The sequence below is a fragment of the Mus musculus genome, chromosome 12 (assembly GCF_000001635.26).
Source record: "Mus musculus strain C57BL/6J chromosome 12, GRCm38.p6 C57BL/6J".
Lineage (NCBI taxonomy): Eukaryota > Metazoa > Chordata > Mammalia > Rodentia > Muridae > Mus > Mus musculus.
The window spans coordinates 84,316,474-84,344,448 of NC_000078.6; the positions used below are offsets into that span (position 1 = coordinate 84,316,474).

At 42.7% G+C, this 27,975-nt stretch overlaps 1 protein-coding gene and 1 pseudogene across 12 annotated transcripts; one reads left to right on the plus strand and one right to left on the minus strand.

Moving 5' to 3' along the window:
- Window positions 1-36: 36 nt before the first annotated feature.
- On the plus strand, window positions 37-27,966 carry Zfp410 (zinc finger protein 410). Of its 12 annotated transcripts, none has more exons than XR_003950067.1 (13): window positions 37-736; window positions 5,339-5,518; window positions 6,411-6,546; window positions 9,098-9,316; window positions 10,806-10,997; window positions 13,329-13,479; window positions 15,162-15,343; window positions 16,462-16,551; window positions 21,143-21,268; window positions 22,169-22,309; window positions 22,578-22,780; window positions 23,629-23,756; window positions 26,522-27,251. XR_003950067.1 is itself a non-coding variant. In XM_006516085.3 (12 exons), exons 2-12 carry the CDS (start codon window positions 5,486-5,488, stop codon window positions 26,558-26,560), a joined length of 1,437 nt encoding a protein of 478 aa, XP_006516148.1. In that variant the 5' UTR covers window positions 37-736; window positions 5,339-5,485; the 3' UTR covers window positions 26,561-27,251. The 12 variants fall into 12 exon arrangements, 7 of the variants coding, with proteins under 7 accessions (XP_006516148.1, XP_006516149.1, XP_006516150.1 ...); NR_157102.1 differs by having other exon boundaries at window positions 386-701; window positions 26,522-27,966; XM_006516085.3 differs by lacking the exon at window positions 22,578-22,780.
- Gm20958 (predicted gene, 20958) lies at window positions 17,711-18,156 on the minus strand (annotated as a pseudogene).
- Window positions 27,967-27,975: the final 9 nt, after the last annotated feature.

The following is a 27,975-nucleotide window of genomic DNA, read 5'->3' on the forward strand; positions in this document are numbered from 1 at the left end:
AACTCGAAAGTTTCAACAAGAACTATTATCCAGCTTGGAACTTAGTTATCTGAGCCCTCAGTCAGTGCATCCAAGATCTCTGGAGAATTCTTAAATGTTTCTAACGCTGTACGTGTGCCTAAATTCACACCCAGTCCTAGGGGCAATGCAAGGCTTGATTTCCAGGTCCCTCTTTGGGCCATGAACATTTCAGGTGCTCTTCATGGGCTTTTGGTGTTTCGGGAGCTGTCACAGGTCCTCAGCTCCGGAGAAAGCTACCCTCCACCCCGCGCCGTCTCACCCATCCCAGCCGCCGCGGCCCCTGCTGAACAGCTCCGCTCAGCGGGAAGGCAGTGACGTCACGGCTAGACTGCACTGACCTGGTTTCAGATTTCGCGGACCTGAGAACCCTGAAGGGCAGACAGGAGGGGACGGGGCGCTGCGGTTCCTCGGCCGGGAGGGAACCCTGTGTGTGTCTCGGGCTGTGTATGCGTGTGTATGTAGCGGGGAGCGAAGGATCGCTCTCAAGCAGCGGCCCAAGAGTCAGCGCCTCCTCCTGAGAAACACCCGCGGGCGGAGAAGAAAGCGAGTGGGTATGTTGATGGGGGGCGGCCAAACTTCCTGTCCCGCTCTGGAGCTGCTTCCGGCGGGAGCCGGAAGACGCCGTGTGTGGACGGGATTCGGGGCTGACTGACGGACGGACGGCTGCCCGAGACTGGAAGGTGAGCTCCAGGCTAGTGTAGCCACCCCCGCTCGGGTAGGTGGTCCCGCCGAGAAAGGAAGCCACTTATGGGGTCTGGGGATCTAGAGCCGGGTTCGCCCCCGAAGGGCGCAAGGAAGCCGTCCCCCCAGACTCCCCCAGGCGTCTAGCGGGCGGGGAGCGACCGGTCCGAAGCCCGGCGGCTGCGGCCCTAACCCCTTTGGGGATCTGGGGCGCACCGTTTCTCCTCCTTTGCTTGTTCTTGAGGGAGGGAGCTTGGAGACCAGCCTGCCCCCCCAGAACGCGGGAGTCAGCGAGTCCCCCGGGCGGAGGCTCCGGACTGCACCCGCGGCTGGGCCCGCCCGCAGACCTAAGGGCCTTCGGCTGAGGCCTTTGTGCTGGCGGGAAGGGTTGACAGCGGTGCCCTGCCCGCGTTTCACCCAGGGCTGCCGGCACCTTTCCTGGGTCCACTCTCTGCCTTGGGCTGGAATAGGGAAGGGACGTCTGCGGACCAGAGCCGGACCTCTGGGGTCTCCTTTGCCTGTCACCTCAGGCCCGTGTGTGGGCAGCGAGTGTTTGCAGCCAGGATGTGTTTTGCTCGTTCAACTTGTTCTCTGAAGTTTCTCAAAAGAAGACGATCCAATTAGTTTATTAAACTTTATCTCACTTGCTCATGAGGCTCTGAGATGTACTTAGGAACCATTTGGGAGTGAAATATTATTGATTTGGGGTTAAGAGTTCATACATTTACATTACATTAGACACAAAGATCAGTGGAACATATGTAAAGAGAATAAAACATAGTTTGAGGTCAAAACGCGCAATTCTGGGTGTTTGGCGTTGAGAAATTACACTTTGTGGCAGATACAGGGCAGCCAAGCATCAGAAAATGTGGTTCTAATTTGAGCTTTGTATCCCAGTAGGTGTCAAATTTAGGTAAATCCCACAATTTCTAAGGTTTTTTTTGGGGGGGCAGTGGGGGGAGGAGTATGTCAGTGAAGAGGTTTACCGTTAAGGGCTGGCCATTATTCTGAGATACTAAACTGCATATGGAGAGTGACAAGCAGAAAGATACTGAGAAATCTAAACAGCATCACAGGAGTCACTTTGGGGTCTGGTTATTATTAATTGCTGGGATTATTAAAACATGTAGGATGAGAGGCACTGCTAGGTAAAATTTGCAGCTGAGTGGGAAGATTGGGCAATAAATAAAAGATAATTCAAGAAGAACAGGTTTGGTAGGGGAGATGATAATCCGTGTTTAGACATGGTTTGGTTTGACATGCTGAGGATATATATGCAGAATTAGTCCATAAGCAGTTAATGAAAGTTTGGAATTGAAAAGTCAGAGTGAAGGGGTAGGGAATTGGGTATCATTTGTCATGTTATTTATCCTCTGAATTATTGTCTGAATATTTATCCAGTGCTCACTGGAAACCTGTATGGCAGTCATTTAAACTCACAATAATGACTAATTTAGAAGTGGGTAGTGACGTCAGGGTTTCTTTTTGGGAAAATGTAAAATTAGCCAAGTATGGTGGTACACACCTTTAATCTCGGTACTGTGAGGCATAAGCAGGAGTGGGAGTTGAAGGCCAGCCTCAGATTCCTGTAGAGTTCCAGGCCAGCTTGAGCTATGCAAGAGCCTGTCTGAACCCTTCCAGCTCCCCCTACCCACCCCACCCCCCAAACATCAAACAAACAGAAATGCTCGTGTGTGATTTCGGAACTATGACTACACTGAAGACAGTTTACTGTACTTTTCAAAGTGTGTAACAGGACCTGGGCTTAGTTCCCAGCACCCCACATGGTGACTCATAACCTACTACAGTTCCAGAGGGTCCATGTCCCTCTGCCTCCATGGGTTCTGCATGCACATGATGTATAGACATGTAGGCAAAATACCCATGCATAATACATAAACATTAAAAATCTTAAAAATGGGTGCATTTTATGTTATGTGAACTGTGTCAATGAAACTTCATATTTGAGACAAGGTCTCACTATATAGCCTTGACTGGCCTGGGAACTTAATATGTATACCAGGCTGGCCTCAAACTCCTAGAGATATATGCTTATCTCTACTCTCAGAGTGCTGGAATTGAAGTATGTGCCACAACGTCTGGCCCCAAACTTATTTTTTTAAAAGATTTGCACTGCAAGAACAAAATTTACATTTCAGCTTTTGAACTTGGCTAGCTAGGTAATGGAACTGTAAATAGCAAACCTAGCTTTTGTACTTCCATTATACTGCTGGCTAGTGTACTTAGCAAGTTCTGTGTTACAGATGAAGTCCACAGAGGACACTTGGTAAGCCACTGTGCTCTGAACACATTGCTTTCTTTTTACTTCCAGATATGATCTTACAGTGTAGGTCATGCTAGCTGTTAAACATCCCCCCCACCCCCCCACCCCCGTCCTTCTGGTTCAATCTCCCCATTGCTGAGACTGTAGATGCCAGCTATTGCACCTGGCTCTTAAACAGGGGTCAACTTATTCTCGTGTGTCCTGCTGTTTGTTCAGGACCTATACAAACCATACATTGCGTACCAGGATTGTATGGCTGTATTCCATTACGATATGGATATTGCAGTTGTTCCACAATAGCCTTATTTGTTTTCAAAGATTATTAAAACAAAGCCACTAAATAGAAAGATTTTGTGGGTAACACCAAAGCGACAGTGAATTGTCTCATTTCTTAGTGATTCTGCGCTCCAGGAGTCACAGAGGTGGTTGCACTTTAAAGATAACCGGAACAAACATCTGGCAATTTCTTGGCTTGTTATATGAGCGGGAATTGGGAAGAGGAATTGCCAAAGCCCTTGAAGTTCAAGATCAAACTTAGATGTAATCCTTCCCTGTCTGAGCCAGCTCATCATGCCAGCTTGCTTATGCAGCTTCATAACTTGGTGATTTCTCGAACCTTGCTTTCTTCTCCTCATGAACATGAGTAAATAAACAATATTAAACCATTTAAGTGCTTCAGGAAGAAAAAAATGTACATAGGAAGAAAAGTTGGGTATTTATGATTCTTTGTTTTATAAAAGAAATAAAAGCATTAATTCTAGTACTTCTTTTAAAACTTAGATGTATTTGTGTGTGCACATATGTGGGGGGCAGAGGACAGTTGATGAGACTTAGTTCTTCCTTTATATCCTATGGGTCCTGGGGATTGAATTGAAGTCGTCAGGTATGGTGGCAATCACCTTTACAAATTGACCCCTCTTACAGGCCCTAATTACAGGGTTTCTTAATATCTGTCTTAGTCCAACTTTCCAGTCTATCCTGCTACTAATGGAAAAATCTCCATCCTGGGCAAACTTTTTACTGTCTTCGCTTTATGGATAGCAGTACTCCCAATTTTACCAATAATTCCACCAAATTAAGTGAATTCATATGCCAAAGCCTGGGGTGGTGGGGAGTTACGCAGGAGTTTTGGTTTAGGGAACCAGCAAGGTCTATGCTCAGCATGGATAGACAGACCCTTAGGTTCAGAATCCAGTGGGGACCAAGAAAGAAGGAATGGTGGGAAGGAGGAAGAATGCAGATGAATCCATTGCGTGTGTAATCAAACAGTCCCACACTCGCCCCTGGCCCCCATTTGTTGGCTAGTTAGTGCTCAGTACTGACGACTACACCTGAACATTGTGCTGCGCTATGCATGCGCTTTACCTCAGGTTACACAGTGAGACTGGATTTCTATTCGTTTTTGTTGTTCTGAGATCACTGTAGCCCAGACAGACCTTGACTTTGCTGTAGAGCCCGGGCTCCCTGGGCTGAGATTGTAGGCGTGCACTACCCAGCTCCTGCTGGGCTTATTTTAAAATAAGCATAATACCTTTTAGAATCAAGGAAAGTAAGTCACACTGTCCTGTTACACAGTAAAACTGCTGTCATATCTGGGAATTTCTTTTTACTTTTTCTTAGGATGTTATAATTAGTGGTAAAATGGGAAATAGATTTATAATCACTTTTGTTGTATGGTCTTCATAATATTGTATATGTGTGTGTATTTAAAAGTCCTAAAAGATAATCGTATGTTGCTTCCAGTTCGTTGTCTTATATTTTCAATGAACATCTTTGGGAATATAGCTTTCCCATATTTAAGACCCTTTCATAGCCAGGTATATCTGTAATCCTGCCCAGTGCTCAGGAAGAGGTAGGAGAATCATTAACAGCTGGAGGCCAGCCTGCTCGGTAATGTGAATTTCAGGCAGTCAGGCCTCCATTAGAAGGAGAGAGGTTTGTGGGAACTGGAGATAAGGCTCAGTGGTTAAGGACACTTGTGTTGTTGCAGAGAACCAGAGTTTGGTCCTTAGCATCCACACAGGGCAGCCTAGCACCACCTGGAAGGAACTCACTCCATGGAGCTCCAGGAGCATCCGATGCCCTCTGTTGGACTCTAGACGCTTGGACACACAGGGAGTTAGTTGCACATGCATGAATTAAAAATAAAAAATTTAAAAAGGAGTAGAGATAGTTTATCAAAGCATAATGCTTCTATATGTTTTAATACTTATTGAGCTAGTTCTACTTTAAAACGTTCTAAGCTGCATGTCTGCTGTGACTCTTAGATATAAAAGGATGCCTTTGTTTACTTAGCCACATTTTCTTACTGCTTGTAATCCTATGTCTTTCTCTTCTTTACTCTTGTTTTAGGTTAAATTGATTACCAACCTAGTTCAGCATCTTACAGGAAAAGTGTAATGCTTTTTAAAGGGATATGAATATAACAGGAAGGTGTCATTGACTGAATTAGACTTGAACCTGTCCCTGATCAGCTACAGGATTTCAGAAGCTGAATCAATGTTATCAGATGAGTTAGAATCCAAACCAGAGGTGAGCCCACTTAGCTGTTTATTCTTAGACCGTCTATCAGGAAACAACTTGTCTAGTGGCTTAATAGTAAATACTTTTGACTTTTTTTTACTTTTTGAGCCAAATGATTTTTATGATTTTTCTGTTACTAAATGTTTTCTCAAAGACTTTACCATTCAGTTTCCATCTTTTGTGAGTTTTTACATTTGCTATTTAAGTATTTAATGCAATACTTAAAGTACTTAAATATAATAAGATATTTTACATTTCTAAAGTATTTATATTATATAGTTGTAATATATATGTATATTTATTTACACAAATATTGTTAATCTTATATGTAATTGAAAGTATTTTCTTTCTAAACATGATTGAGAGACTTAAGCATTTTATAATTTCTATCATTTTTCATACTTTAATTTTAGTAAATTTGTGTTCTATACTAGAAAAGTCTCTAAATTTGAAATTATTATTTAATTTTGAAGACCGGAACTTTAACTAATTATGTCACTTACACAAGTCAGTGTTTTCAGATTGATTCCTCATTTGTAAAATACATGTTCACTTAGAAATTTAATATTAATAAGAGGATTAAATAAACTGATACCCAGGAAAGTGCTTTCTAAGATACAATCAGTACATTGCAGTTGATTTTTTTAAAAATACGCTCATCATTTTAAAATACACTTTTATAATTTTCTTTGATAGAAAATGACAGATTAACTTAATTTTATGAATCAATTATTCTGTAGAACAAACAACTTGATAAATGTAGTTAATCTGGTTTTTCTGTGTATATGACTGAGACCAGGAACAAGACTTAATTATATTCTCACTTGTTTGATAAATTTAAAGTTGAGATTCATTCCTAGCAACATCTGATTCTCAGTTTTGCCTGTTTTCCCCTCCTCAGCTCCTGGTTCAGTTTGTTCAGAATACCTCCATCCCCCTGGGACAAGGGCTAGTAGAATCAGAAGCTAAAGACATTACTTGCTTATCCCTCCTTCCAGTGACCGAGGCCTCAGAATGCAGCCGACTAATGTTACCAGGTAAAATGCGTTCACTACAGATAGGACAAAGAAGACCTAACGAAAGAGGTTAGACTGCTCTGTGCCGAGAGCAGAGTGCAACTGATGTTACAGCTGGTTGATATGGAGTCAGCATATCAAAAGGCAGCCAGAGAAGTCACAAGGACCTAAGTAGTTTAAGCATAGGAACACGTATGTGAAAGTGGGGCAGAAAAGCCATTGTAGCACTGTGACACGCCATTTGAAGGAATGTCTCAGGCAAGGGAGCCCGAGGAGGAGGGAAGACGCTGAAGTAGATGACTATCAGCATAGTGAGGAGTCATGGGGACCCAAGGGAAATCAGGGTGTCAGAGGCCCTCAAGAGGCTAAGGACAGTGACTGAAAGGAGGACATCCTTGACACTGGCAGGGAGGCTGGGGAGCCAGGCCGCAGGGATGGAGGGAATTCTATAAAGGCTAGCGTAGTTGAGGAAGGAATTATATATAGTTCTTTTCAGTTTTTGGTTTATTTGAGACACGGTTTGGCTATGATCTGTGACTGGCCTGGAACTCACAGTGATCCACCTGCCTTTCAGTCTGCTGGAATTAAAGGCTGTGGGCTACCACTGACACTATATAATATTTTTAAAGGCTTTTTTCCCCTTCCTTCCTTCCCTCCTTCCTTTCTTCTTTCTTCCTTTCTCTCTCTCTCTCTCTCTCTCTCTCTCTCTTTACCTTTTTAAATGTTCACTTGAATACCAGCTTATTAGATTATAAACTATAGCATCTATACCAGTCTATCTAATTTAGTCTCTTCTTTCTAAGTATGATATATATCTATCATTTCATGCATGACATGCATGTTTTTAAATTAACAAAACAAAACAAAACCGTACAATATTTGGGGCTAGAGAGATGGCCTGACAGTTTAAAGCACTTGTTTTTGTGGAGAACCCAGGTTCAGTTTCTAAAATTCACATGATGGATCTCAACTACCCTAACTCCAAGTTTGATGTCCTCTTCTGACCTCCACAGCACCAAGCACACAGGTGGTGCACACACATTGTGTGTGTGTGTATACATATATATGTATATGCAGTAAAACATTAATACACATATGAAAAATACATTGTAAAATTAAAAATATAATTTAATTTTTGAGCAATTTAATTCTTTTTTTTCATTAAGTTATTTAGTATGTGTATGTGTGTTTATATACTATAATGTGGAGGTCAGAAGACAACTCGTGAGGATTGGTTCTCTTCCATATCTCTACCATATGATTCCAGAGATTGAACTCAAGTCATCAGGCTTGGTAGCAGGTGGCTACCCACAGCGATGATATTGGCCCTCATGTTTTTAGTTGGGGTATATGGTGAATATAGAAAAGTACAAAGCCGCATATGTATAGCTTGAGGAATAAATATAAGAAACTATTTATATAATGCCTTCCCCAAACAAGAGCAACATCATTAGTTTCCAGGCTCCCCATAGGCTCTGCCCCACAGAGAAACTTCCATTCTTTAGTGCATTATCACTGTTTGGATTTCTTTTGCATTCTAAAATTAACCATCCTTCTATACATCTCTAAACAAAGTATTTTAATTTTGTAAGGTTCGGGGCCCTTAAATGAACGGAATAATGTAATCTCTTTAATGTGTGTTTGTGAGGTTCAGCCTTATTGTAGCTGTGTTTTGTTTGGTATCAGCCATGGTATCCTGCCATATTTACATACCACAGTTTTTTTGTTCATGTCTCTATTCTCTGATACTGTGCTGTGATGGCTAGAGCTAGTAAAAAGTTCATGTTTTAAAAATAGCTTCTGGTGTGTGCTTGGTAAAATACACATGGCACAGAATTACCATTTTAAATTAGCATTTAGTATGTAGTTGGGTGATATTAAGAATATTTACATTATTGTCCATTTTTATTCTTATGATTTTGCTTGTCATCTGTTTAAAAGAGGAAAAAGTGTTATCTACCTTTTATAAAGATGAATGAAAGCCTCTGAGAATATTGTATACGTCATCATGGTGGTGTAATTCCTAATTGTATTGAGCAGTAAGGCCTAGCTCCTCCCTTTGTTAAATGTTAATGTTCATTTAAAATTGTTTATGTACAAATTTTTTTGAAAGACTTTTTTTGTTTGTTTGTTTTTCTTTAAGGAAGAGTCTCATGTAGCCCAACCCTTAGAGCAAACTTCTTTTTTGATTTTTGAGGCTGGGTCTCTATGTAGTCCAGGCTATTCTAGAACTTGCCCTATAGACCAGGCTGACCTTGAACTCACAGAGATCCACCTGTGTCAATCCACCTGTGTCTGAACTTCTTTAGAGCAAGTCTTTTAAACGATTTATATACATTCAGTATAAACCGCAAGCTGTAATGAAGCACACTGGTTATTTTACAAAACTTCAGTGGTTTCCCAAGCTATTTGTTCCCCTGTGATTATTCTAAGGCAGTTTTTATATTTGCAAAAAAGAGAGCGCAGTCTACTCTTGTAAGAGTGCTAGGAACTGCTGAAGTGTAGTTCTTAGGAAAGGTGAACTCCCTGGAGGTGAGTGCCACATAGAGCTATGGTGTTTTTCCTTCACTAGATGAAACTCCAAATCATGCTAATTCCTCCAAGGAGGTCCCTTCTTCAGCTGTTTTGAGGAGCCTTCAGGTGAATGTGGGCCCAGACGGAGAAGAGACAAGGGCTCAGACTGTACAGAAGTCCCCAGAGTTCCTGACCACACCAGAGTCGCCTAGCTTGTTGCAAGATCTACAGCCAAGTGATAGCACTTCCTTCATTCTTCTGAACCTAACGAGAGCAGGTAGGTGGGAAAGCTAGAGGTGGGGAAAATATTTAATATGTATATTAAAGTGCTTATTATTTGATAACTTTAGAGCGCTGGTGTGATCTGGTGACTGGTTGAATATATAAAGGAAGGACAAAGGCTCTACGATAACTCTGCGTTTCCTCTTGTTTGTGAGTTGGTTGATTATTAATTTTTCCAAATGTAAGAAAAGTCTGTTCTTTACGTTTTGGCTTTTATCATCCTTGTTCTTCTCTGTGGCACAATTTGTGAACAAAATGAGGATTTGTGTACAAAATGAGGCTGCTGCCTGCAGAAGACATGTCTGGTGTCCAATGGTAAATTCCTTGGGTATGGTAGCTTCTCTGTGCAGCACTGGTTGTCTTGAATATGGGATCACTCAGCCTCATACTGCTGAGTGCAGGGATAGAACTGTTCCCTACACCCTGCAACAGAATCATTTCTTTTTTGGGAAATTCATATGCTGCCCTTGGCCAGGATAGTGAGAGCAAGAAGAGGTTTTGGGTCGGGGGTGCTTAGCTCCAAACTTGTCTGTTAACGTTGTGACTTGGGACGCACATTGATGAGGGAGCATCCTTTAGAGATCTGGTACAAAGTAGTCAGTTGTGCAGTTCATCACAGCCAGGGAACGTGAAACATGTGTTGTACATTCTTTGATTTCAGGTAAGTTTGAAACATAAGTAGAAAGAAGGTAAACCTGGGAGCCTGGGAAGGGGAGACTTCAGCAGGAAGCAGAACAGCAAGTAGAACTGGGAGAGAATGGTGCATAGGAACCAAGGGAGGGAAGTGTTTTAGGGAAGAAAGGATGCTAAATGATTCCACCCGCCGTAGGGTGGACTGGTGAGATTAAGTGTCTGTCTGTGGCCTTGGCAAAAATAGTAGGTATTGGAAGATGGTCTGCAGAGTGTAATGTAACTGAATGGAAATACAAGTTAGAAGGTAGAGTTAGTTTGAAACTGAGTACATATCTGTAAACCCAATGTCCATGATGCTGAAGCAGGAGAACAAGTTTGAGGCCAGCATAGGCAACATAGTGAGACCCTGTCTCAAACAAAATCAATTAATAATAATAAAAAAAAACTTGTTGGGTGTGCTTCACTCACCTTTAATCTCAGCTCTTTGAAAGCAGAGGCAAGCAGATCTCTTTGAGTTCAAGGCCAGCCTGGCCTAAATAATGACTTTTAACTGCTGAGCCATCTTTCCAGCCCCAGTGACGGAGAACTTAACTGAAGCATTCAAGAGAAAATGACTGAGCGTGGGGTTGGAATATTTCAAGTGGGAGGTGGACTGGTTGCCAAGAAGGAACATTTTGCCTCTGAAACAAGAGGAGGCAGGGTTAACAGTAAGCCTGTGGGCTGGATGGAAAAACGATATCTTAATTATTTATAAGGACAGAAACTTGGAGTAGGAATGATCTAGAGTGATTAATTCAGGACAGTCTCTGTGCCTGGGCTAATCTCCTACCATATTCTCTTCCTTCCTCCAGGGCTGGGCTCTTCAGCTGAGCACTTTGTGTTTGTTCAGGATGAGACAGAGGACTCAGGGGCTGACTTCCTCTCTGCTGAGAGCACAGACAGCAGTATCCCATGGTTCCTCCGGGTTCAGGAACTGGCCCATGACAGTCTGATTGCGGCTACTCGTGCACAGCTGGCCAAGAATGCAAAAACTGGCAGCAATGGTGAGATTCCTGGCATTCTCTTCTCAGGTTTTTCCTTACAGAGATGACAGAGAGAGGAGAGCGATAAAGAATAGAGTTGGGGGGTGGGGGAGAGAGAACAGTCCTTATAAGCCAGGTTGCCTTGCAAGCTAGCTAGCTAGCTGTTGGGTGGAGCCTAGTAGAATTGCCAACAATCTTGAATGTTTTCGTTGTAATCATCCTTAAGTATGTAAACATCAAAATTTATAAAAAAAAAAGCATTTTATATTTAGAGCTTTAAAAAGTTACAATAGCTTTATCAGCTAATAAAAATACAATTGTAAAATCAATGTTGAATCTGACTCATAATGCTAAAACTATGTTGATATTCATTAGCTAATTGCTTTATGCTAGTTACTTTTTGTTTTAAAAAAATGTGAGTGTGTATGGTGTGTGCACATACATGTGCACATGGAGACTAAAGGTAGTCCTCCCTGGTGCTAGGATTATCCCACATGTGGCTGTCTTATGTGTTATATGGGTTGTGGGCACCTAGCTCAGGTCCTCCTAAGCTGTTTTCTCAGTCTGGTGGTTCTCTTGAGCTTAGCCTGTACAACTTCATGTGTGCTGACATTTTGGAATACTGTCCTCAGATCAGCAGTATTAGAGGTGTGGTTGGCTCGGTGCTGAGAGCTGGCTCAGCTGTTAAGGACGATTGCTCCATCAGGTGGATCATAACCTGTAACTCCAGTTCCAGAGGTCCCACACACTCGCGCAACTCTCGTGCCTAACCATAGATCTGTGCGTCACAAATTTGGGTACAATGCATGTTACCCCTAAGAGTTATGCCTGGGTAGATTTAAAACCTCCCCATACTAGTCAAACCTTCATTTGCATAACATACCATTAAGTTTTGGTCTTTTTTGAATAGTTCTCACTCTGTATTTTCTCATTAGTCTGTGATGATTAAGTTATTACTTGTGTCAATATTGTCACTAACCAAGCCAAGATTACACACAGAATTGTCAGTTGACAACTACCAGGAGTTCTTCAGAATTCAGAATTCTGAATTTATTTATTTATATAAATAAATAAAGATTTGTTTATTTTATGTATATGAGTACACTGTAGCTGTCGTCAGACATACCAGAAGAGGGCATCAGGTCCCATTACAGATGGTTGTGAGCCACCATGTAGTTAGTTGCTTGGAATTGAACTTGGGACCTCTGGAAGAGAGGTCAGTGCTCTTGACCTCTGAACCATCTCTCCAGCCCTAGGAAGTTGTTCTTATCCTTCAAATGATAGAGAATGAACAAGTTGATTCAGAAAATAGGAAATCTTAAGAATGGCCATCTGTTACCAGGGGATCCATCCCATGATCAGCCTCCAAATGCTGACACCATTGCATACACTAGCAAGATTTTGCTGAAAGGACTCAGATATAGCTGTCTCTTGTGAGACTATGCTGGGGCCTAGCAAACACAGAAGTGGATGTTCACAGTCAGCTATTGGATGGATCACAGGGCCCCCAATGGAGGAGCTAGAGAAAGCACCCAAGGAGCTAAAGGGATCTGCAACCCTATAGGTGGAACAACATTATGAACTAACCAGTACCCCGGAGCTCTTGACTCTAGCTACATATGTATCAAAAGATGGCCTAGTCGACCATCACTGGAAAGGGAGGCTCATTGGTCGTGCAAACTTTATATGCCTCAGTACAGGGGAACGCCAGGGCCAAGAAGTGGGAGTAGGTGGGGGGTGGGGGGCATGGAGACTTTGGGATAGCATTGGAAATGTAAATGAAGAAAATACCTAATTAAAAAAAGATAATAATACAAAAAAAGAATGGCCATCTGTGATAAAAACTTGCTTTAAACTCACTGAGCCAGAATAAGTTTTTCCTTATTACCTAGAGCTTGACGCTACCTCTGCAGCCTCCACTCTGGGTGTTACTTCTCTACCAGCCTTGTTACAAACACCTGGCTTCCTTGTGAGACTGCTCAGTCAAGCCTGGCCTTGACTCTTCTTCCTGCCACTTCTCCTCCGCCAAAAAATAAAGCACTGAGATCACAGGCGTGAGAGAGATCACAGGCGTGAGATACCACCATGCCTGGCTCCTACAGAATAGTTTTAATTCTGCTTTCTGAAATATGTGAAAGGTAGCCTTATTTGATATCTCTACATTTGTCAGAAAACTAACGTTTTGAAATAAAACAGGCCAACTCTGGGTAGCTCTCTGATGTAGAGAACTCTCGGGCCTATGCAGAGTAAGCACAGGCAGAGATTTGATGAATGATCGCTAGCAACGAAATGCTTGAATCCGAGTATCTGAGCAGGGGCTTTCCCTGAGTTATAAAATGTCCCTTGTTACAGGAGAAAATGTCCACCTTGGCTCTGGTGATGGGCAACCAAAAGACTCTGGTCCCCTTCCTCAAGCGGAGAAGAAGCTCAAGTGCACAGTTGAAGGCTGTGACCGGACATTTGTGTGGCCAGCTCACTTCAAGTACCACCTTAAAACTCACCGGTGAGCAGTGTAGAGGACTTTATGTCCCTGAGTAGCCAAACTGCAGGGAAGCAGGAACGGCAGCTGTGCGCTGAGATGTCTTCTTTTGTCAGGTGGAGGGTGTGTATACACCGTGATCTCAGCCTGTAGAAGGCTGCCTACTTTAAGTCAGCTTGGGCAGTATCTGGAGACCTTGTTTCAAAAGACCAGGATCTCTGGTTCTCCTTTGTTTCTGGATTCTTGTACTGCCAAGTTGCTTCAAATTCTTTTTTTTTTTTTTTTAAAGATTTATTTATTTATTTATTATATGTAAGTACACTGTAGCTGTCTCCAGACGTGGCACGTCAGATCTCATTACAGGTGGTTGTGAGCCACCATGTGGTTGCTGGGATTTGAACTTCGGACCTTTAGAAGAGCAGTCGGGTGCTCTTACCCACTGAGCCATCTCACCAGCCCCGCTTCAAATTCTTTAAGCTTAAGTGATCTTTCTGCCTGAGCCTCCCAAGTTTACAGCATGCCAGATAATATGAAACCTCTTGTTTGAGCCTTGTTTTTGTTGTTCTAGGATCTAAACCAGGGCTTTTTAATCTGCTAAAAATATCCTCTTTGATGAGCTGTACCCTAGCTGTGGTGTTGTGTTGTGTTGTGTTAAGACAAGTTCTCAGTGTTGGCTCACACTGGCTCTGAACTTAAGCTCCATCTTCCCAAGCCTCCCAAGCACTGAGGAAACTGCATCCCCACACCTGGTTCAGGATGCTTTTCTGTTGATAGAAAGAGGTGTGTTGTCTTGTTTACTTATTTTATTTTGGGCATGTGGCTCCAGGTAGGCCTCAGACTTTCTATACAGAAAAGAATGGCTTTGAATTCTTGGTTCTTTTGCCTCTACCTCTCATTACCTTATTCCTGAGAAATACTTAAATAAGACATTTTGCACCTAAATATCTTTTTTTTTTTTTTAAGATTTATTTATTTATTTATTTATTTATTTATTTATTTATTACATGTAAGTACATTGTAGCTGTCTTCAGACCCTCCAGAAGAGGGAGTCAGATCTCATTACGGATGGTTGTGAGCCACCATGTGGTTGCTGGGATTTGAACTTCGGACCTTCGGAAGAGCAGTCGGGTGCTCTTACCCACTGAGCCATCTCACCAGCCCCCCTAAATATCTTAAAGAATAAAAATTCTCAAGTCTCATTACAAAATAATTTGAGAACTTAATAGTAAAGAGATGAATTAGCTGTTAAGAGCATTGGATGCTGTCTCAGAGAACACAAGTTTGATTCCCAGCACCCAGAAAGCAGTTCACAGACAGTGCAGGCAAAACACCCATACACATAAAAATAAATAAAAAATAACAACAGCCAGACAGTGGTGGTGCACACGAGTGAGGCAGAAGCAGGTAGATCTCTGAGTTTGAAGTCAGCTTGGTCTACAAAACAAGTTCCGGGACTATAGGGAGAAACTCTGTCTCAGAAAACTTAAAAAAAAAAAATCTAACAACAATATTGGCATATCTTCCTAGGGCATCACCTTAAAACTGTGTTGCAGCTGGGATTCGGCTTATAGTTTGAACAAACCAGGTTATTTTGACATATCCCAATTTGGAATGTATTATCTACCTTGAAAGTCAGTAGAGATGTTGGGTTGTCACCACCAGCACAAAGCTTTCTCAGGTATTGGTGCTTGTGATTGTCTTTACAGAAATGAGCGCTCCTTCATCTGCCCTGCAGAAGGTTGTGGGAAAAGCTTTTATGTGCTGCAGAGGCTGAAGGTGCACATGAGGACACACAATGGGGAGAAACCCTTTATGTGCCACGAGTCTGGGTGTGGTAAGCAGTTCACTACAGCTGGGAACCTGAAGAACCACCGGCGCATCCACACAGGTGTGCGGCCGCTCGCTCTCCGCTCGCCTGTACTTAGGAAAGGCACGGGGAGGGAAGAGACGAAGGCCCAGCATGGTTACTAGACCCTGAGGAAAGGCTTTCTTAATTTCATTCACTGTCTCATGCATTCTGTTGATTCGTTATCTGTGACACTTATCCAAGTTCATCTGGGTGAGGAACAGACAGTGATGACTTCTGTCTCCAGAAGCCCACCTTGTAGGAAGGTTGTAAGCTTGTCCGAGGCAACCTTAGCGATGCCTGGACATAATGGACAAGTCAGCCTGGTTTCCAGTCTCTCTGAAGATTGCATAGTTGTATATATTGAGTCCTATGAATGTTACAGAGCAGTAAGGAGGAGATAAAATACAGCCTGAACTCGAGACGCTCGCTTTCTTGTTAGAGCTCACAACATGAGAAATAGAATAAGAAGTGTCTGCATGAAGGAAGCAAAATAAAGATTCCTTGTTTCTTAGACCAAGATCCTACAGGTGCTTCTGGAGCCATCGTTAGCGATGTGTATCTGCAAAATGTGATCACTGACTGCAGGTCACCAGTGAGCCTGTGCACCTCTCCCTTGCTCCATGCCGCTGTGACCGGAAGCACACTGTATAGGAAATTAGAAAGGGAAGCCCATACACGAGTCACAGTTGTGCTAGTCATAGTTTCCTCCCATTGGCATAACGTTCAGTATGCTGGGATGGAATAGTTTCCAGTTTTCTTAAAACAGTAAATGTGCCTGGAAGTGGCGCAGCCTTTAACCCCAGCACTTGGGAGACAGAGGCGGGAGGCCTCACAGCTCGTCTGTAGGCCTAGAGCCAGTTTTAGACAGTTCTAAAACCAAACCAAACCAAACCAAACCAAACAAACAAACAAAAGGGAAACAGTAAATGGTACTTATTCCAAAAAATAAATTAGAATAAAAAATAGGCTATCTTGTGGTCTGCTTTCCAGATCATTGAGAGGCAACGTTTGCTGGGTACCCAGCTGAAATTGCATAGCATAAGGTAAAGCAACCAGGAAGACTCAGTCATTGAGAGCAGGACTTGATGGTGAGGGAAGCTTTGGAGGTGGACGGTTTTCAGAAAGAAGGCCGAGCCTGTGTCTCTCTCTGTTCCCAGGAGAGAAGCCTTTTCTCTGTGAAGCCCAGGGATGTGGCCGTTCCTTTGCTGAGTATTCAAGCCTCCGGAAACATCTGGTAGTTCACTCAGGTACGAGAACCTGTGCCATTTGTAGACCTCAAATACAGTAAGAGACAAGGGTGGGAAGGCAGTGTGCAGTATACTACTATCACGGAACACTCCATCTCCTGTGGATGACTAAGAAAGCTCAAGACCGCGGGTGAAGGGAGGCCCCTGATAATTTTATTGGAAAGGGCTTTTCATCCGTTAGGACCCACTGTTCTCTTCCGATTTATGAGTGAAGACCTTAGAGACCTGTGCTGGATCGTTTTATATGTTGTTTGATATGTACAGACATTTTCATTCTTCTGGGGGAAGATTTAAAAATCCAGGGCAAAGTGGGAAGGCAGTCATCAGTGGCAGCAAGACCTGTGTTGTTCCTGGTGTTCTGAGAAACCATGGGCAGGCCTCCTTCAGTCTCTGCTCTGCAGAAACTGCCTTTGCACAAAGAAAAGACCTGAGACCTACTTTTTGCTTTGTTTTCCTAAATTCCCTGCGGTTATGTTGACTTGCTCATTCTATGAGGATGACTTAACCGTCTGATAAAAATATCTTGAATTTTCCAAAAATACAGCAGCCGGATTTTGTAAGGTTAATAGAAAAATCTAAATGATATTTGTCTCCTTCCCTCTTTTCCCATCTTCCCAAACAGAAATTAGCACTAAGGAGGTAGAAGCATGATTGCTGGTTTTGATGACACAAAGTGAGTTAGTGTGGAGCCGTGCAGTCCGTCAGGGTGGGCATTTCATAGCTGAGCTCTCAGTGCTGGTGCTAGCTTGTTTTTTGTCATGTAGCACAGGAAGATCTTGACCCTCTGCTCATCTTGCCTCTGCCTCTCAGATGTTTGGATTGCAAGTGGGAAATTTGTGCATGGTAGGCAAGTATTCCGCCAATTGAGTCTGGCTTGTAGGCCGTTTTTATATGGTGACAGGTTCCAGATTGGTGTGGCAGACTGATAGCTTGTGGGCCAGGTGCAGAGTCCACGTGTGTATTGCTTGACTCTAGAGTGCTTCGTTGTACATGTTATGGAAAACTGGCAAACATTTAGTCAGATAAATGCAAGAATACAAAAATGGATGTTTTATGCCTATTAAATTTAAAAATATGTCTTGTTTTTACCTTGTATTCAGTTCATGGTCTGTTTTATATAGTTGTCTCCAAAATTACTTCAGTTTATTTATTTATTTATAAATAATCCTTGAGAAACTTTTAATTTTAGCATTTTGTACAGGCAGAAATTATAAAGAATGAGACATAAATGTGATATCAATTAAAAAACAAAACAAAACCCCCACCAACCACCATGAAAACAGGCCAACTAAGATCGTAAGAGAACCAAAACCACTTCATCTGTCTATCTCTGAAGAGCAGTGCCTCCCGGGGTCTTCACATCCGCCTCTTCTGTGTACTTATGTACAGCACATTGTTCCTCAGATGAACGCATCTCCATACTTATCTCCAGCTGTCCGTTTACATACTCCCCTGTCTGTTCCAGGGCTATATTCATGTAGCCATCCAGGCAGGCCAGCAGCCCTCAACAGTTCACTCCAGAATTTAATTTCACCACAACTGGCTGCCCGATGATCTGCTTTAAGAAGTCACTAGGGGTTTGCTTCGGAAGGCTCGTTTTTAACAGTCTTGGGAGGCAGGGAACCTGAGTTCTAATCTCCTCTCCTACTTAAGTAGCTGTGTATCACCATTTCACCTGTCATGGCCCCAGGCTCATCTTGCAGCCAGATCCAGAACCCTTGAAGGCCAGGCCTCTGTGGACACACCCAGTTATTTATTTTTAAATTTTATTTATGTATTTTATGGAATTGAACCCAAAGCCTCTTGCATAGTGGGCAAACATTTAACTGTAGAGCTACAGCCTCAACCCATGTTGGTTCCTTTAAGTGAGGACCCCACAGGGTAATAGTGCTTGCTCCTAGTATTAGGTTGTCTTTGAATGTAAGTCTTTTTATACTGTTGTTCGTCTGATCCATTTGTTACAGAATTGAGGTCCGTCCGAGGGTCCTGTAGAAGTACCATCCTCTGGTTTTGTCAGCTTCCTTTTATGTCTTTTCTCCCCAGAGCTGGAGATTGAACCCAGGGCCTCGCGTGTGTAGGGCAAGAGCTCCACCACCACTGACTTGTTCCCAGCCCTGCTTGTGTGTTATAGCTCGTGTTCCCGTATTGCCAGAGATGGACCCAAGCCCTCAAAGCTTCCAGACACAAGGCTTGGTTGTCAGACCTGATCAGTGAGTTCAGGTGGTGTCAACCGTGACCTTAGGTTCTCTCTTAATCTTTACCCTTGTTTTTCAACCCAATAGTTCATTGGTCATTTTCCTTAGTTCTATTCCTTCACATTAGAATTCTTCTATATGTTGGACCCTCCTCCATGAAGTAGGGCTAGTTGATCATTTACACAAGTAAACGCAAGTTAAATAAAATGCTTTTTATTATGGGCTTGTTGGTTTTTGTTTGGTTGATTGGTTTTTGTTTTGTTTGTTTTCTCAAGAAGGCCTGGATTGAAACAAGCTACATAGACCAGGCTGGCCTTGAATTTAGAGTGATTCTCCTGTCTCAGCTTCCTAAGTTCTGGGACTGTTGGCATGCACTGTCATGGCCTGTCTTCATTGTAAGCTTTCCTAATAAGGGACCGGTGCTTTGGTGACTTGCTGTGCAGATAAATTGGTTGCTTGACTTACTTGGGGGTTGTTTATAGCTAGTACTTAGACATAGTTAAGAGAGTACTACTGTCCTTTCAGAGGCCCACATCAGGTAACTCCAGTTCTAGGAGACCTCATACCCTCGGGCCTTGCTGGCACCTGCATGGACGTGATGCACCTAAACCCACACAGAAACACACGCGTTTCCATATGAGTAAATCTGAAAAAGAAAAAGAAACTCGAAAGAATTGTTTTTTTTCTCTCTCTCTCTCTCTCTCTCTCTCTCTCTCTCTCTCCCTCCCTCCCTCCCTCCCTCCCTCCCTCCCTCCCTCCCTCCCTCCTTCCTTCCTTCCTTCCTTCCTTCCTTCCTTGTTTTTGTTTTTTTCTTTTGAGATGAATTCACTAAAACCTACCTGTCAAGTTCTGGGATTAAAGGCATGTACCTCCACTCCACATCCAGCTATTTTTGACGTTTTAAAAATATGGCTGTGGCCAGGCCAGATAGTTTATTGCCTAGCACTCAAGAGGGTAATATAGGATTGCCATGAATTTGAAGCCAACCTGGGCTATAGTGAATTCCAGGACATCTGTGTCTAAAGAGTGAGATGTCTGCAAATACAAGAGTAGGAATGGAGGTTTCAGTCTGTAGCTCACAGTGCCTAGAATTCACTGTGGCAGCCCAGGCTGGCTACATTTTTTTAACCTTCCTGCCCTTAGTCTCCTAAGGAATATAGGAATATAACTTTCTTCCATCATTCTATGTGACACTTTTTTGGATTTTTCTAATCATTAGGCCATTTAATTAGTCCTACAGTAAATAGTCTATATGTAGGTTATATCCTATTGTAACTGAGGGGCATATCTTGAGAGGTGGACAGAAGTATCAGTATTTCTAGGTAATGTTAGATTCCCCACCACAGATCCGGTTTTGTTTTGTTTTGTTGCATTCTCCTCAGTAATGAAAATCAAAATTGTTGTGTAATGCCTTTACCACTTGTAAATTGGTTCTCAGTATTTACAAGTTAGAGAATCTTATCTAAAGTTCCTGTTCTAGCTCTTCGTTAAAAAAATCTTGTCAGGCAGTGGTGGCGCATGCCTTGAAGTGAGCACAGGAGGCAGAGGCAGGCAGATTTCTGAGTTTGAGGCCAGCCTGGTCTACACAGTGAGTTCAGGACAGCCAGGGCTACACGGAGAAACCCTGTCTTGAAAAACAAAACAAAACAAAAAAATCTTAGCTGGGCAGTGGTGGTGGCACATGTGCCTTTAATCTCAGCACTTGAGGAAGAGGCAGGTAGATCTCTGAGTTTGAGGCTAGCCTAGTCTACAAAACAAGTTCCAGGACAGCTGGGCCTACACAGAGAAACCCTGTCTCAAACAGACGGTCTGGCAGAACAAGGCTTGCATCAAAACATAGCAACAATAGCCAGAACTAAGTAACAGCTGCCCTTCTCCTGGGGAAGTGCTCCATTTCGCTCCTTCATGCCTGCCTGCTCTGTAGATGTGAGCCTTTGCCTGCGAAAAGTAGTTTTGGACCTTTGTTCTGAGCATGCGTGTCTGGTAGATGAATGGAAACTGTTGAGGACTTATGGACAGACCATATTTGTTAAAAGAATCATTTGTGAATGTTGAAGACATTGAGTCTTTACAGGAAATAGGATGTGGGATATTATAAACCTAGGTTTGTAATGAATCCTTGAGGTAGATATGAATTCTGTTGGTTGAAGGAAGTCTGTTGGAAAAGGAAGTAAATATGTTCTGTAATGCCATGATACTACATTAAAGAGGCTATTTTGGAAGGACTGTGGTGTAGAAAGAGGAAGTGCCAGGAGAGAGTGCGTGTGCGAAGCTCTCCCGGGGTACCTTTCTTGCCTTTCCCGTACGGAAAGCTCTGTCCAAAGAGCAACCTTCTTGCTGTCAGAACTGCCTGCCGCCTTTTGGGCTGCCCAGTCTTAACGTGGTTCCCTTTGCAGGTGAGAAGCCTCATCAGTGCCAGGTCTGTGGGAAGACCTTCTCTCAGAGTGGGAGTAGGAATGTGCATATGAGAAAGCATCACTTGCAGCTGGGGACAACTGGGAGTCAAGAACAGGATCAAACCGGTGAGGACGGTGGTCAGAGTGGACATCTGTGTTCAACAGCCAAGTCATCGGCTGGCCTTGGCTTTTTGGAAATCTGGTTAGGCTTTGGGTGGAGAAACTTGGTTTCATTTGATGGCTTTATAGTTTGTAACAGCTGCACAGCACAAACATCTGCAAACTTTTAAAACATATCTTCTCATTGCTCATGTTCCTCCCCTTAAAACAAAGGAACTTGATAAATGAGCTGAGTTGTAAATCCCAGAACACTTAGTATTAAAAATTCAACTAAGGGCTTTAAACAGTTTCTCTGATGATGTATGCCTGTAAATCTACTTGGAAGGCTGAAGTGAGCAACGTAGTAAGACCCTCATCTTAGGAAACAGAAGCCAGGTGTATTGGCACATGCCTTAAATCCCAGCACATGAGAAGTAGAAGTTGGAGACCAGGGGTCAAGGCCAGCCTCAGCTACAGTAAAAGTACATGGGACCCTGTCTCAGAAAACAAAACTAGTAAGTGAGTGAACATTCCCCTAATGAGTTTGAGGTCAACTAGTGCTGGCCCACAATTCAGTTTTTAAGGAATATGGACTTAAAAGATTTAAAATCTTTTATTTAAGAGTTTTGACAGCCCTTTTCCTACTTTAAAATTGATGAAACTCCTTTTCCTTTCCCATGTCTTAAATATCATTTCATCTTTATTCTAAGCTAATCTTCAGATGATGGTCGCATGCACAGATAGCCGTCCCTAAGAACCAGCTCTTTCCTCTAGGTTTATTCTTATCTGAAAGTGAGTAAAATAGGAGGTAGCATCTGAGACAAAACACTTACAGTTCTGAAAGAGGGGGCCAGCTTCCTGGTGAAGGGAGGTGAGGACCAGGCCCAGTGACTGCTGTATGTCTCTCACGTCCTGTTCTCTGTGCAGCCGAGCCACTAATGGGCAGTAGTTTGCTTGAAGACGCTTCAGTTCCCAATAAAAACCTGGTGTCTATGAATTCCCAGTCCAGCCTTGGTGGAGAGTCCTTGAATCTATCAAATACCAATTCTATCCTTGGAGTTGATGATGGTAAGACATTTAATTCTCCTTTATTTGGGGGAAACGAATTGTAACTAGACACTAAGGGATAGAGTGTCTCCAAAATGGAGGTTTTAGTATTATCTCTTGTACGATGCTGATTGAATAGTATTTATACTTACTCTCTGGGGTGGATAAATGAATCCTTTTCATTTTTAATGATTTAATATGATATTAACACAGAAATAAAAATTAAAAGATAAAATTATCTGTAATCCTTAGCATCCTAGCCCAACTGTGTCTGTCTTTCCTGTTGCAGTTATGGAAGAGCTTAACTTTTAAAACATTTAAACAGAGCATAACCAGGTTTTACAGAGGAGATACAAAGCAATTTCTCCATACCTTCAAAAGCCATGTCTTCTGGAGAACAGAAAGGGCTCTCTAGGAAACAGTTGCTCCTCTGGTATAGAAATTTCACCCAGCTTACACAGGCCAGGCCCTCTTCTCTGAAAATCTTACCAGGTGAGGTCAGCATGCATTTATTCAGTGCCTACTGTGTGCCTGGCACCATGGGAAAGACAAAAGTAGAAGGCAGGGACCATCAGCTCTAGTTGAGAAGTGAGAACTTGGTAAAGTGTGTGAGACACCATTTAGTAAACAGAGAGTTTACAGTAGCAAACATCCATTGCTCAGTGCAGTCGAGGAGAGCAGACCGAGCTACAGACCTTCCAGGACCCCACTGGGGAATGTCTACTAGGTGTAAGATCATGTTTTAGTCATTCCTGTCCTTCACAATATGAGGTAAAAGTGACCATGTTTTTGTAACTTCTGTGTGGAGCTTACAAGGCCTAAAATGTGCTACCCAGGTCTGCCTGTTTGCTGAGCAGTACTAGTGCAAGCCTGATGACAAAATAAATTGCTGAGAACTTTGCTGGCCTTGAAGAAGCAAATTCCAGGGAGGAAGGGACATTGAGTATGAATTTTGAAGCCAGGATTAATTAGCTCAGGTTCTTGACGCATAGTACTGAGAATAGCAGTATTGTCGACCTCAGGGGCTGGCTCTCGGTCTCTGGTCTGCCTGCCTGTGCAGTGTGTGCTGTAGTTCATACACTGTTGTAATCCAGGTAACAGTCTGAAAACTATTATTTTAAATTGTTACATTGGAATTGGTCATTTTTATATCAAAGCTTTTACTTCCCAACCTCCTTTTGTAATATTTTCTAGATCCACTAACAGTGGAAACCATGCGAGAACGTGGGGTTGAGTTTTTCAGGGAACAGGTTTTAGCATTTTAAGGTTGGCTTGCTGCAGCAGTGGGTATGCATGTGGATTCACCATTCACTGAAGGTCATTTTCCTGTTGTTTCACAGAGGTGCTTACTGAAAGAGCCTCACGGCCCCTGTCTTCTGTGCCTGATGTGACACATCACTTGGTGACCATGCAGTCAGGGAGGCAGTCCTATGAAGTTTCTGTCTTAACTGCGGTAAATCCGCAGGAGGTAAAGCTGTTTCCTGCCTTTACTTTGTTTCTGTCCAGTGTCTACAGGAGCCTGAATGTCATCCTGTGAGCTGGGAGATGGACCTGACGCTCTGAGGACTCTGAGCACTCTTACACATAAATTTTTTTGTTTTGTTTTGTTTTTGTTTTTCGAGACAGGGTTTCTCTGTGTAGCCCTGGCTGTCCTGGAACTCACTCTGTAGCCCAGGCTGGCCTCGAACTCAGAAATCCGCCTGCCTCTGCCTCCTTAAAGGCATGTGCCACCACTGCCCAGCTTTATTTCTCATGTGCTTCCCTTTGGGTTTTGATGTTAGTAGCTTTAATCAGTGTGCCTAGTGTAGTTGTCTTTTGTATGTTGCCGACAGGGAGTCCTAGCCTTACTCTAGTCTGACAGCTAATCCTTCCTCGTTCTCACCAATTATCATTATTCCCATGTTCTTCTGTTCTATCTCTTCTTTGGCTCTGGTCATCATCTGCACATACCAAGCTCTCTTATCAATTCTCCAACATTTTTTAAAAAGATTTATTATTTATTTTATGTGTATGAGTACACTGTACCTGTACAGATGGTTGTAAGCGTTCATGTGGTTGTTGGGAATTGAATTTTAGGACCTCTGCTCGCTCAGTCCCTGCTCCCTCTGGTCCAAAGATTTATTTATTATTATACATAAGAACAGTGTAGCTGTCTTCAGATACACCAGAAGAGGGCGTCAGATCTCATTACGGATGGTTGTGAGCCACCATGTGGTTGCTGGGATTTGAACTCAGGACCTTTGGAAGAGCTGTCAGTGCTCTTACCCGCTGAGCCATCTCACCAGCCCCGTCTCCAACATTTTTGCACTCTTCCATTCTCCTACATTAAAATTCTCATTTCCCTTATGTAACTTTTTTCTAGTATTCCACCACACCCGGCCCCAGGATATATTTTATTTATATGTTTTCATATAGGCCATGCAAAATACAAAATAATGTAGGAAAAGAGTTTTTTTTAAAAGTTGGAACCAGAACAAAGTGGTAGAGAAGCACTAGAAAAGGATGCCCAACGTTAACTTGTAACTACACATGCATACACACAGAACAGAATACTCACATACCCTGTACATACCATACACAAAACTACATTAGCTCTCATGGGTAGATGGAGTGGTGGCTCACAGATCAAGCTCTTGCCAGGCAGACCTCAGGCCATCATTCAGATCCCACACACCAGTGGGAATACGGGGTAGTTGTGTCCAGAATACTGGGTAGTTGTGTCCAGCACTTGTCCGTCCCAGCATTCACTGGTGCAAAGTGGCCTCCACACAGATATGTATATACATGTTCCTGTACACACGCACACACATTTACACACCATCTTTTTTTAAAATGTGCTAGATGTAAAAGATGCTTTAAAAATGGGGAGATTAAGCTGGTGTCATGCCTCAAGCCTGTAGTCCTAGCATCCCCAGTTGAAATAAGGGCATTACAAGTACAAGGCCAGCCTAGGTTACAGGTAAATTATAAAACAAAAACAGACATCCATGGAAATAGATGGGGCACAATATATTTGGAAAGAAGAGGGGGTTGGGTTCATAGTACAAGAAAAGCCAATCAGCGTTAGGGTATGGTTGGAATATATGACTGACATGCTAATAATCCATGCAAATATAAACATTTTTTGTGAGGCAGTGGTGATGCACGCCTTTAATTCCAGCATTTGGGAGGCAGGCCCATTTTTGTGAGTTCAAGGCCAGCTTGGTCTGCAAGAGAGTTCCAGGACATCCAAGGCTACACGTAAAAAAACTGTCTCAAAACAAACAAACAAACAAAAAACAAAAACAACAACAACAACAAAAAACCCTGAAACACACAAACAAAAACAGTTCTCTAAAGCAGGTGTGTTGACATAGGCATATAATCTCACAACTAAGACATGAAGAGTTATGAGTGCCAGGCCAGCCTCGGAGTCATAATGAGACTGGGTCTCAACAACAAAAACAACTAAGGAAAAAAGAAAAGGCAAAAAATTTTTATTTGAAACTTTCCCTGTTCAAAAAAAAAAGGTGTCATTTCTTCTGCTGTGGTCTTGAGTCTAGAGATAACAGGATGAATCACCTGAGCTAAAGGACCATGTTCAATTGCTTGTTGGCTAAGAACACCCCAATCAAGGAAGAGATTTAGATTGATTCTGAGTGCTTCCAACTGTATGGTCTTGGCTCTGACCCTGAAAACAGAATCAAAACAGCCAAGCCATGGTTGTGGTCCTGGTGGAGGGAACACATGACTGTTGCTTATTGGCATGCTCTGCCTGTTTTCTGGTGCAAGTGGAGAAATAGCTCATTTGGTCAGATGCTTGCCGTATAAGCATGAGGACTTACTCAGTTGCTCACCAGAACCCTTGTCAGATAGCCAGGCGTGGTCTCACACGTCTCTGATCCCAGCATCGGGTGTGATCTCAATCACTGAGCCTAGAGATTCAGTTATTCAATTGCCATATTAATGTGGTAGTGCACACCATTAATCCCAGCACTCAGGAATGAAAGGCAGATGGATCACTTGAGTTCGAGACCAGCCTGCCTGGTATTCACAGCGAGTTCCAGGACACAGAGTCCTTGTCTCACAAAACAACAAAAATAAAAGCAAGCTTTGTGGGGCTGGGAAGATGGCTCGGTAGTAAAGGTCAGAGCACTGGCTGCTCTTCCAGAGAACATAAGTTTAATTCCCAGCACCCACGTTGCTTCTGTAATACATCTGTAACCTAGTCTCTATTCATTTCCAATTTTATAGTTACTAAACCAAGGAGATTTAACTGAAAGACAGACATGAGTGTGCTGACTCCTGGAGATGCTGTTGTCTGATCCCAGAGTGCATGATGGGAACAGATCCAAAGGCTCATAATCTGCCAGAACTAAAAGGAGTCTGAAGGACCAAGACCTTGCCTTGCCTCTGTTGTCTGAGGGCTCTCTTCAACCTCCACCGATGCAGTCCAAGAGTGAAGCAGTGGCCGTGGGCTGGATACCTGTGCCGCCTCTCTCCTCAGCGCAGCGTTTGGGAGTAGACTTGCCAAGAGCAGGTTTAATTATGTGTTGGCTGAAGATTTTCATTGTGACTGTCAAGGTTTTCCTTTGAAGAGTTTTCACCCTAGGCCCAGCTATCTTTCCATATGGTTGAATTATGTCCTGCTTCCAACCAGAACACTGAGTTTTCAAGATGCCTTGTTGCTTTGAAGAAGGGAGGGGTGCCAATTACACTGTAGCATTGCACTCTCCCTTTAGCAACCTGAGTAAGACTTAGCCTTTGGGCTGTAAAAATTAAATTACTTGAATCTCTCCTTGGCCCAGGCTGAGGTACCAACTTACCCTGTACACTTTGACTTGGTCATTTTTTTGTTTTGTTTATGGGACTTAAAATAGCATGTTATCAGGGGGTTTTATTTGTTGTTGTTGTTTTTTTTTAAGTTAAAAACCACATGATCTAGAGTTTGTTTTCCTTTTAAATAAACAAAACAACCTAGTCACCTCTTTGGCTCTTGTTTTAGATTGGTGATTCTTAACCTTCTCAATGCTGCCACCCTTTAATGCAGTTTCTCATGTTGTGGTGACCCCCAACCATAAGATGATTTTCATTGCTACTTCATAACTGTAATTTTGCTACTGTTACAAATCATAATGTAAATATCTGATATATAGGATATCTGATATGTGATAGGTTGAGAACCGCTGTTTTAGACAGATGTGGGGCATTTTTGTTGTTGGTTTGGTTTGGGTTTTTTTCAAGACAAAGTTTCTTTGTGTAGCTTTGGCTGTCCTGGAACTCATTCTGTATTCCAGGCTGGCCTTGAACTCTGCCTCCTGAGTGCTGGAACAAAAGGCGTACACACACCACCACTTCTTCGTAACAGATGTGTTCTTAGAGGTCAAGAAGTTTATCCAGTCTTTCTCTTTTAAGATAGAATATTAAATAGAGAAAGGAGGCTAAGGATAGGATAGTAGCTTATGCCTCTAGTCCCAGGACTCAGGGGCTGAGGCAGGCAGATCACAGGACTATGAGACCCGCCTTGACACATAACAAGTTCTACACAGCAAGACACTGTGTTAAAAAAATTAAGGGAGACCCTGATGAGCCAGGTCCCCCAGCATGCAGGGAACAAACAAATTTCTTGGATTTGATGCCAGCCTGATGTATATAGGAAGTTCTAGATCAACAAGGGCTATACATTAAGAATTTGTCTCAAAACAAAA

What these genes read in the sequence shown, in the direction of transcription:
- Zfp410 (XM_006516085.3), top strand. Translation starts at nt 5,486, where the DNA reads ATGTTATCAGATGAGTTAGAATCCAAACCAGAG. An exon ending in TCTGAACCTAACGAGAGCAG is followed by an intron (nt 9,317 to 10,805) that starts GTAGGTGGGAAA and finishes TCCTTCCTCCAG; the next exon opens with GGCTGGGCTCTTCAGCTGAG. An exon ending in ACATCTGGTAGTTCACTCAG is followed by an intron (nt 16,552 to 21,142) that starts GTACGAGAACCT and finishes TTCCCTTTGCAG; the next exon opens with GTGAGAAGCCTCATCAGTGC.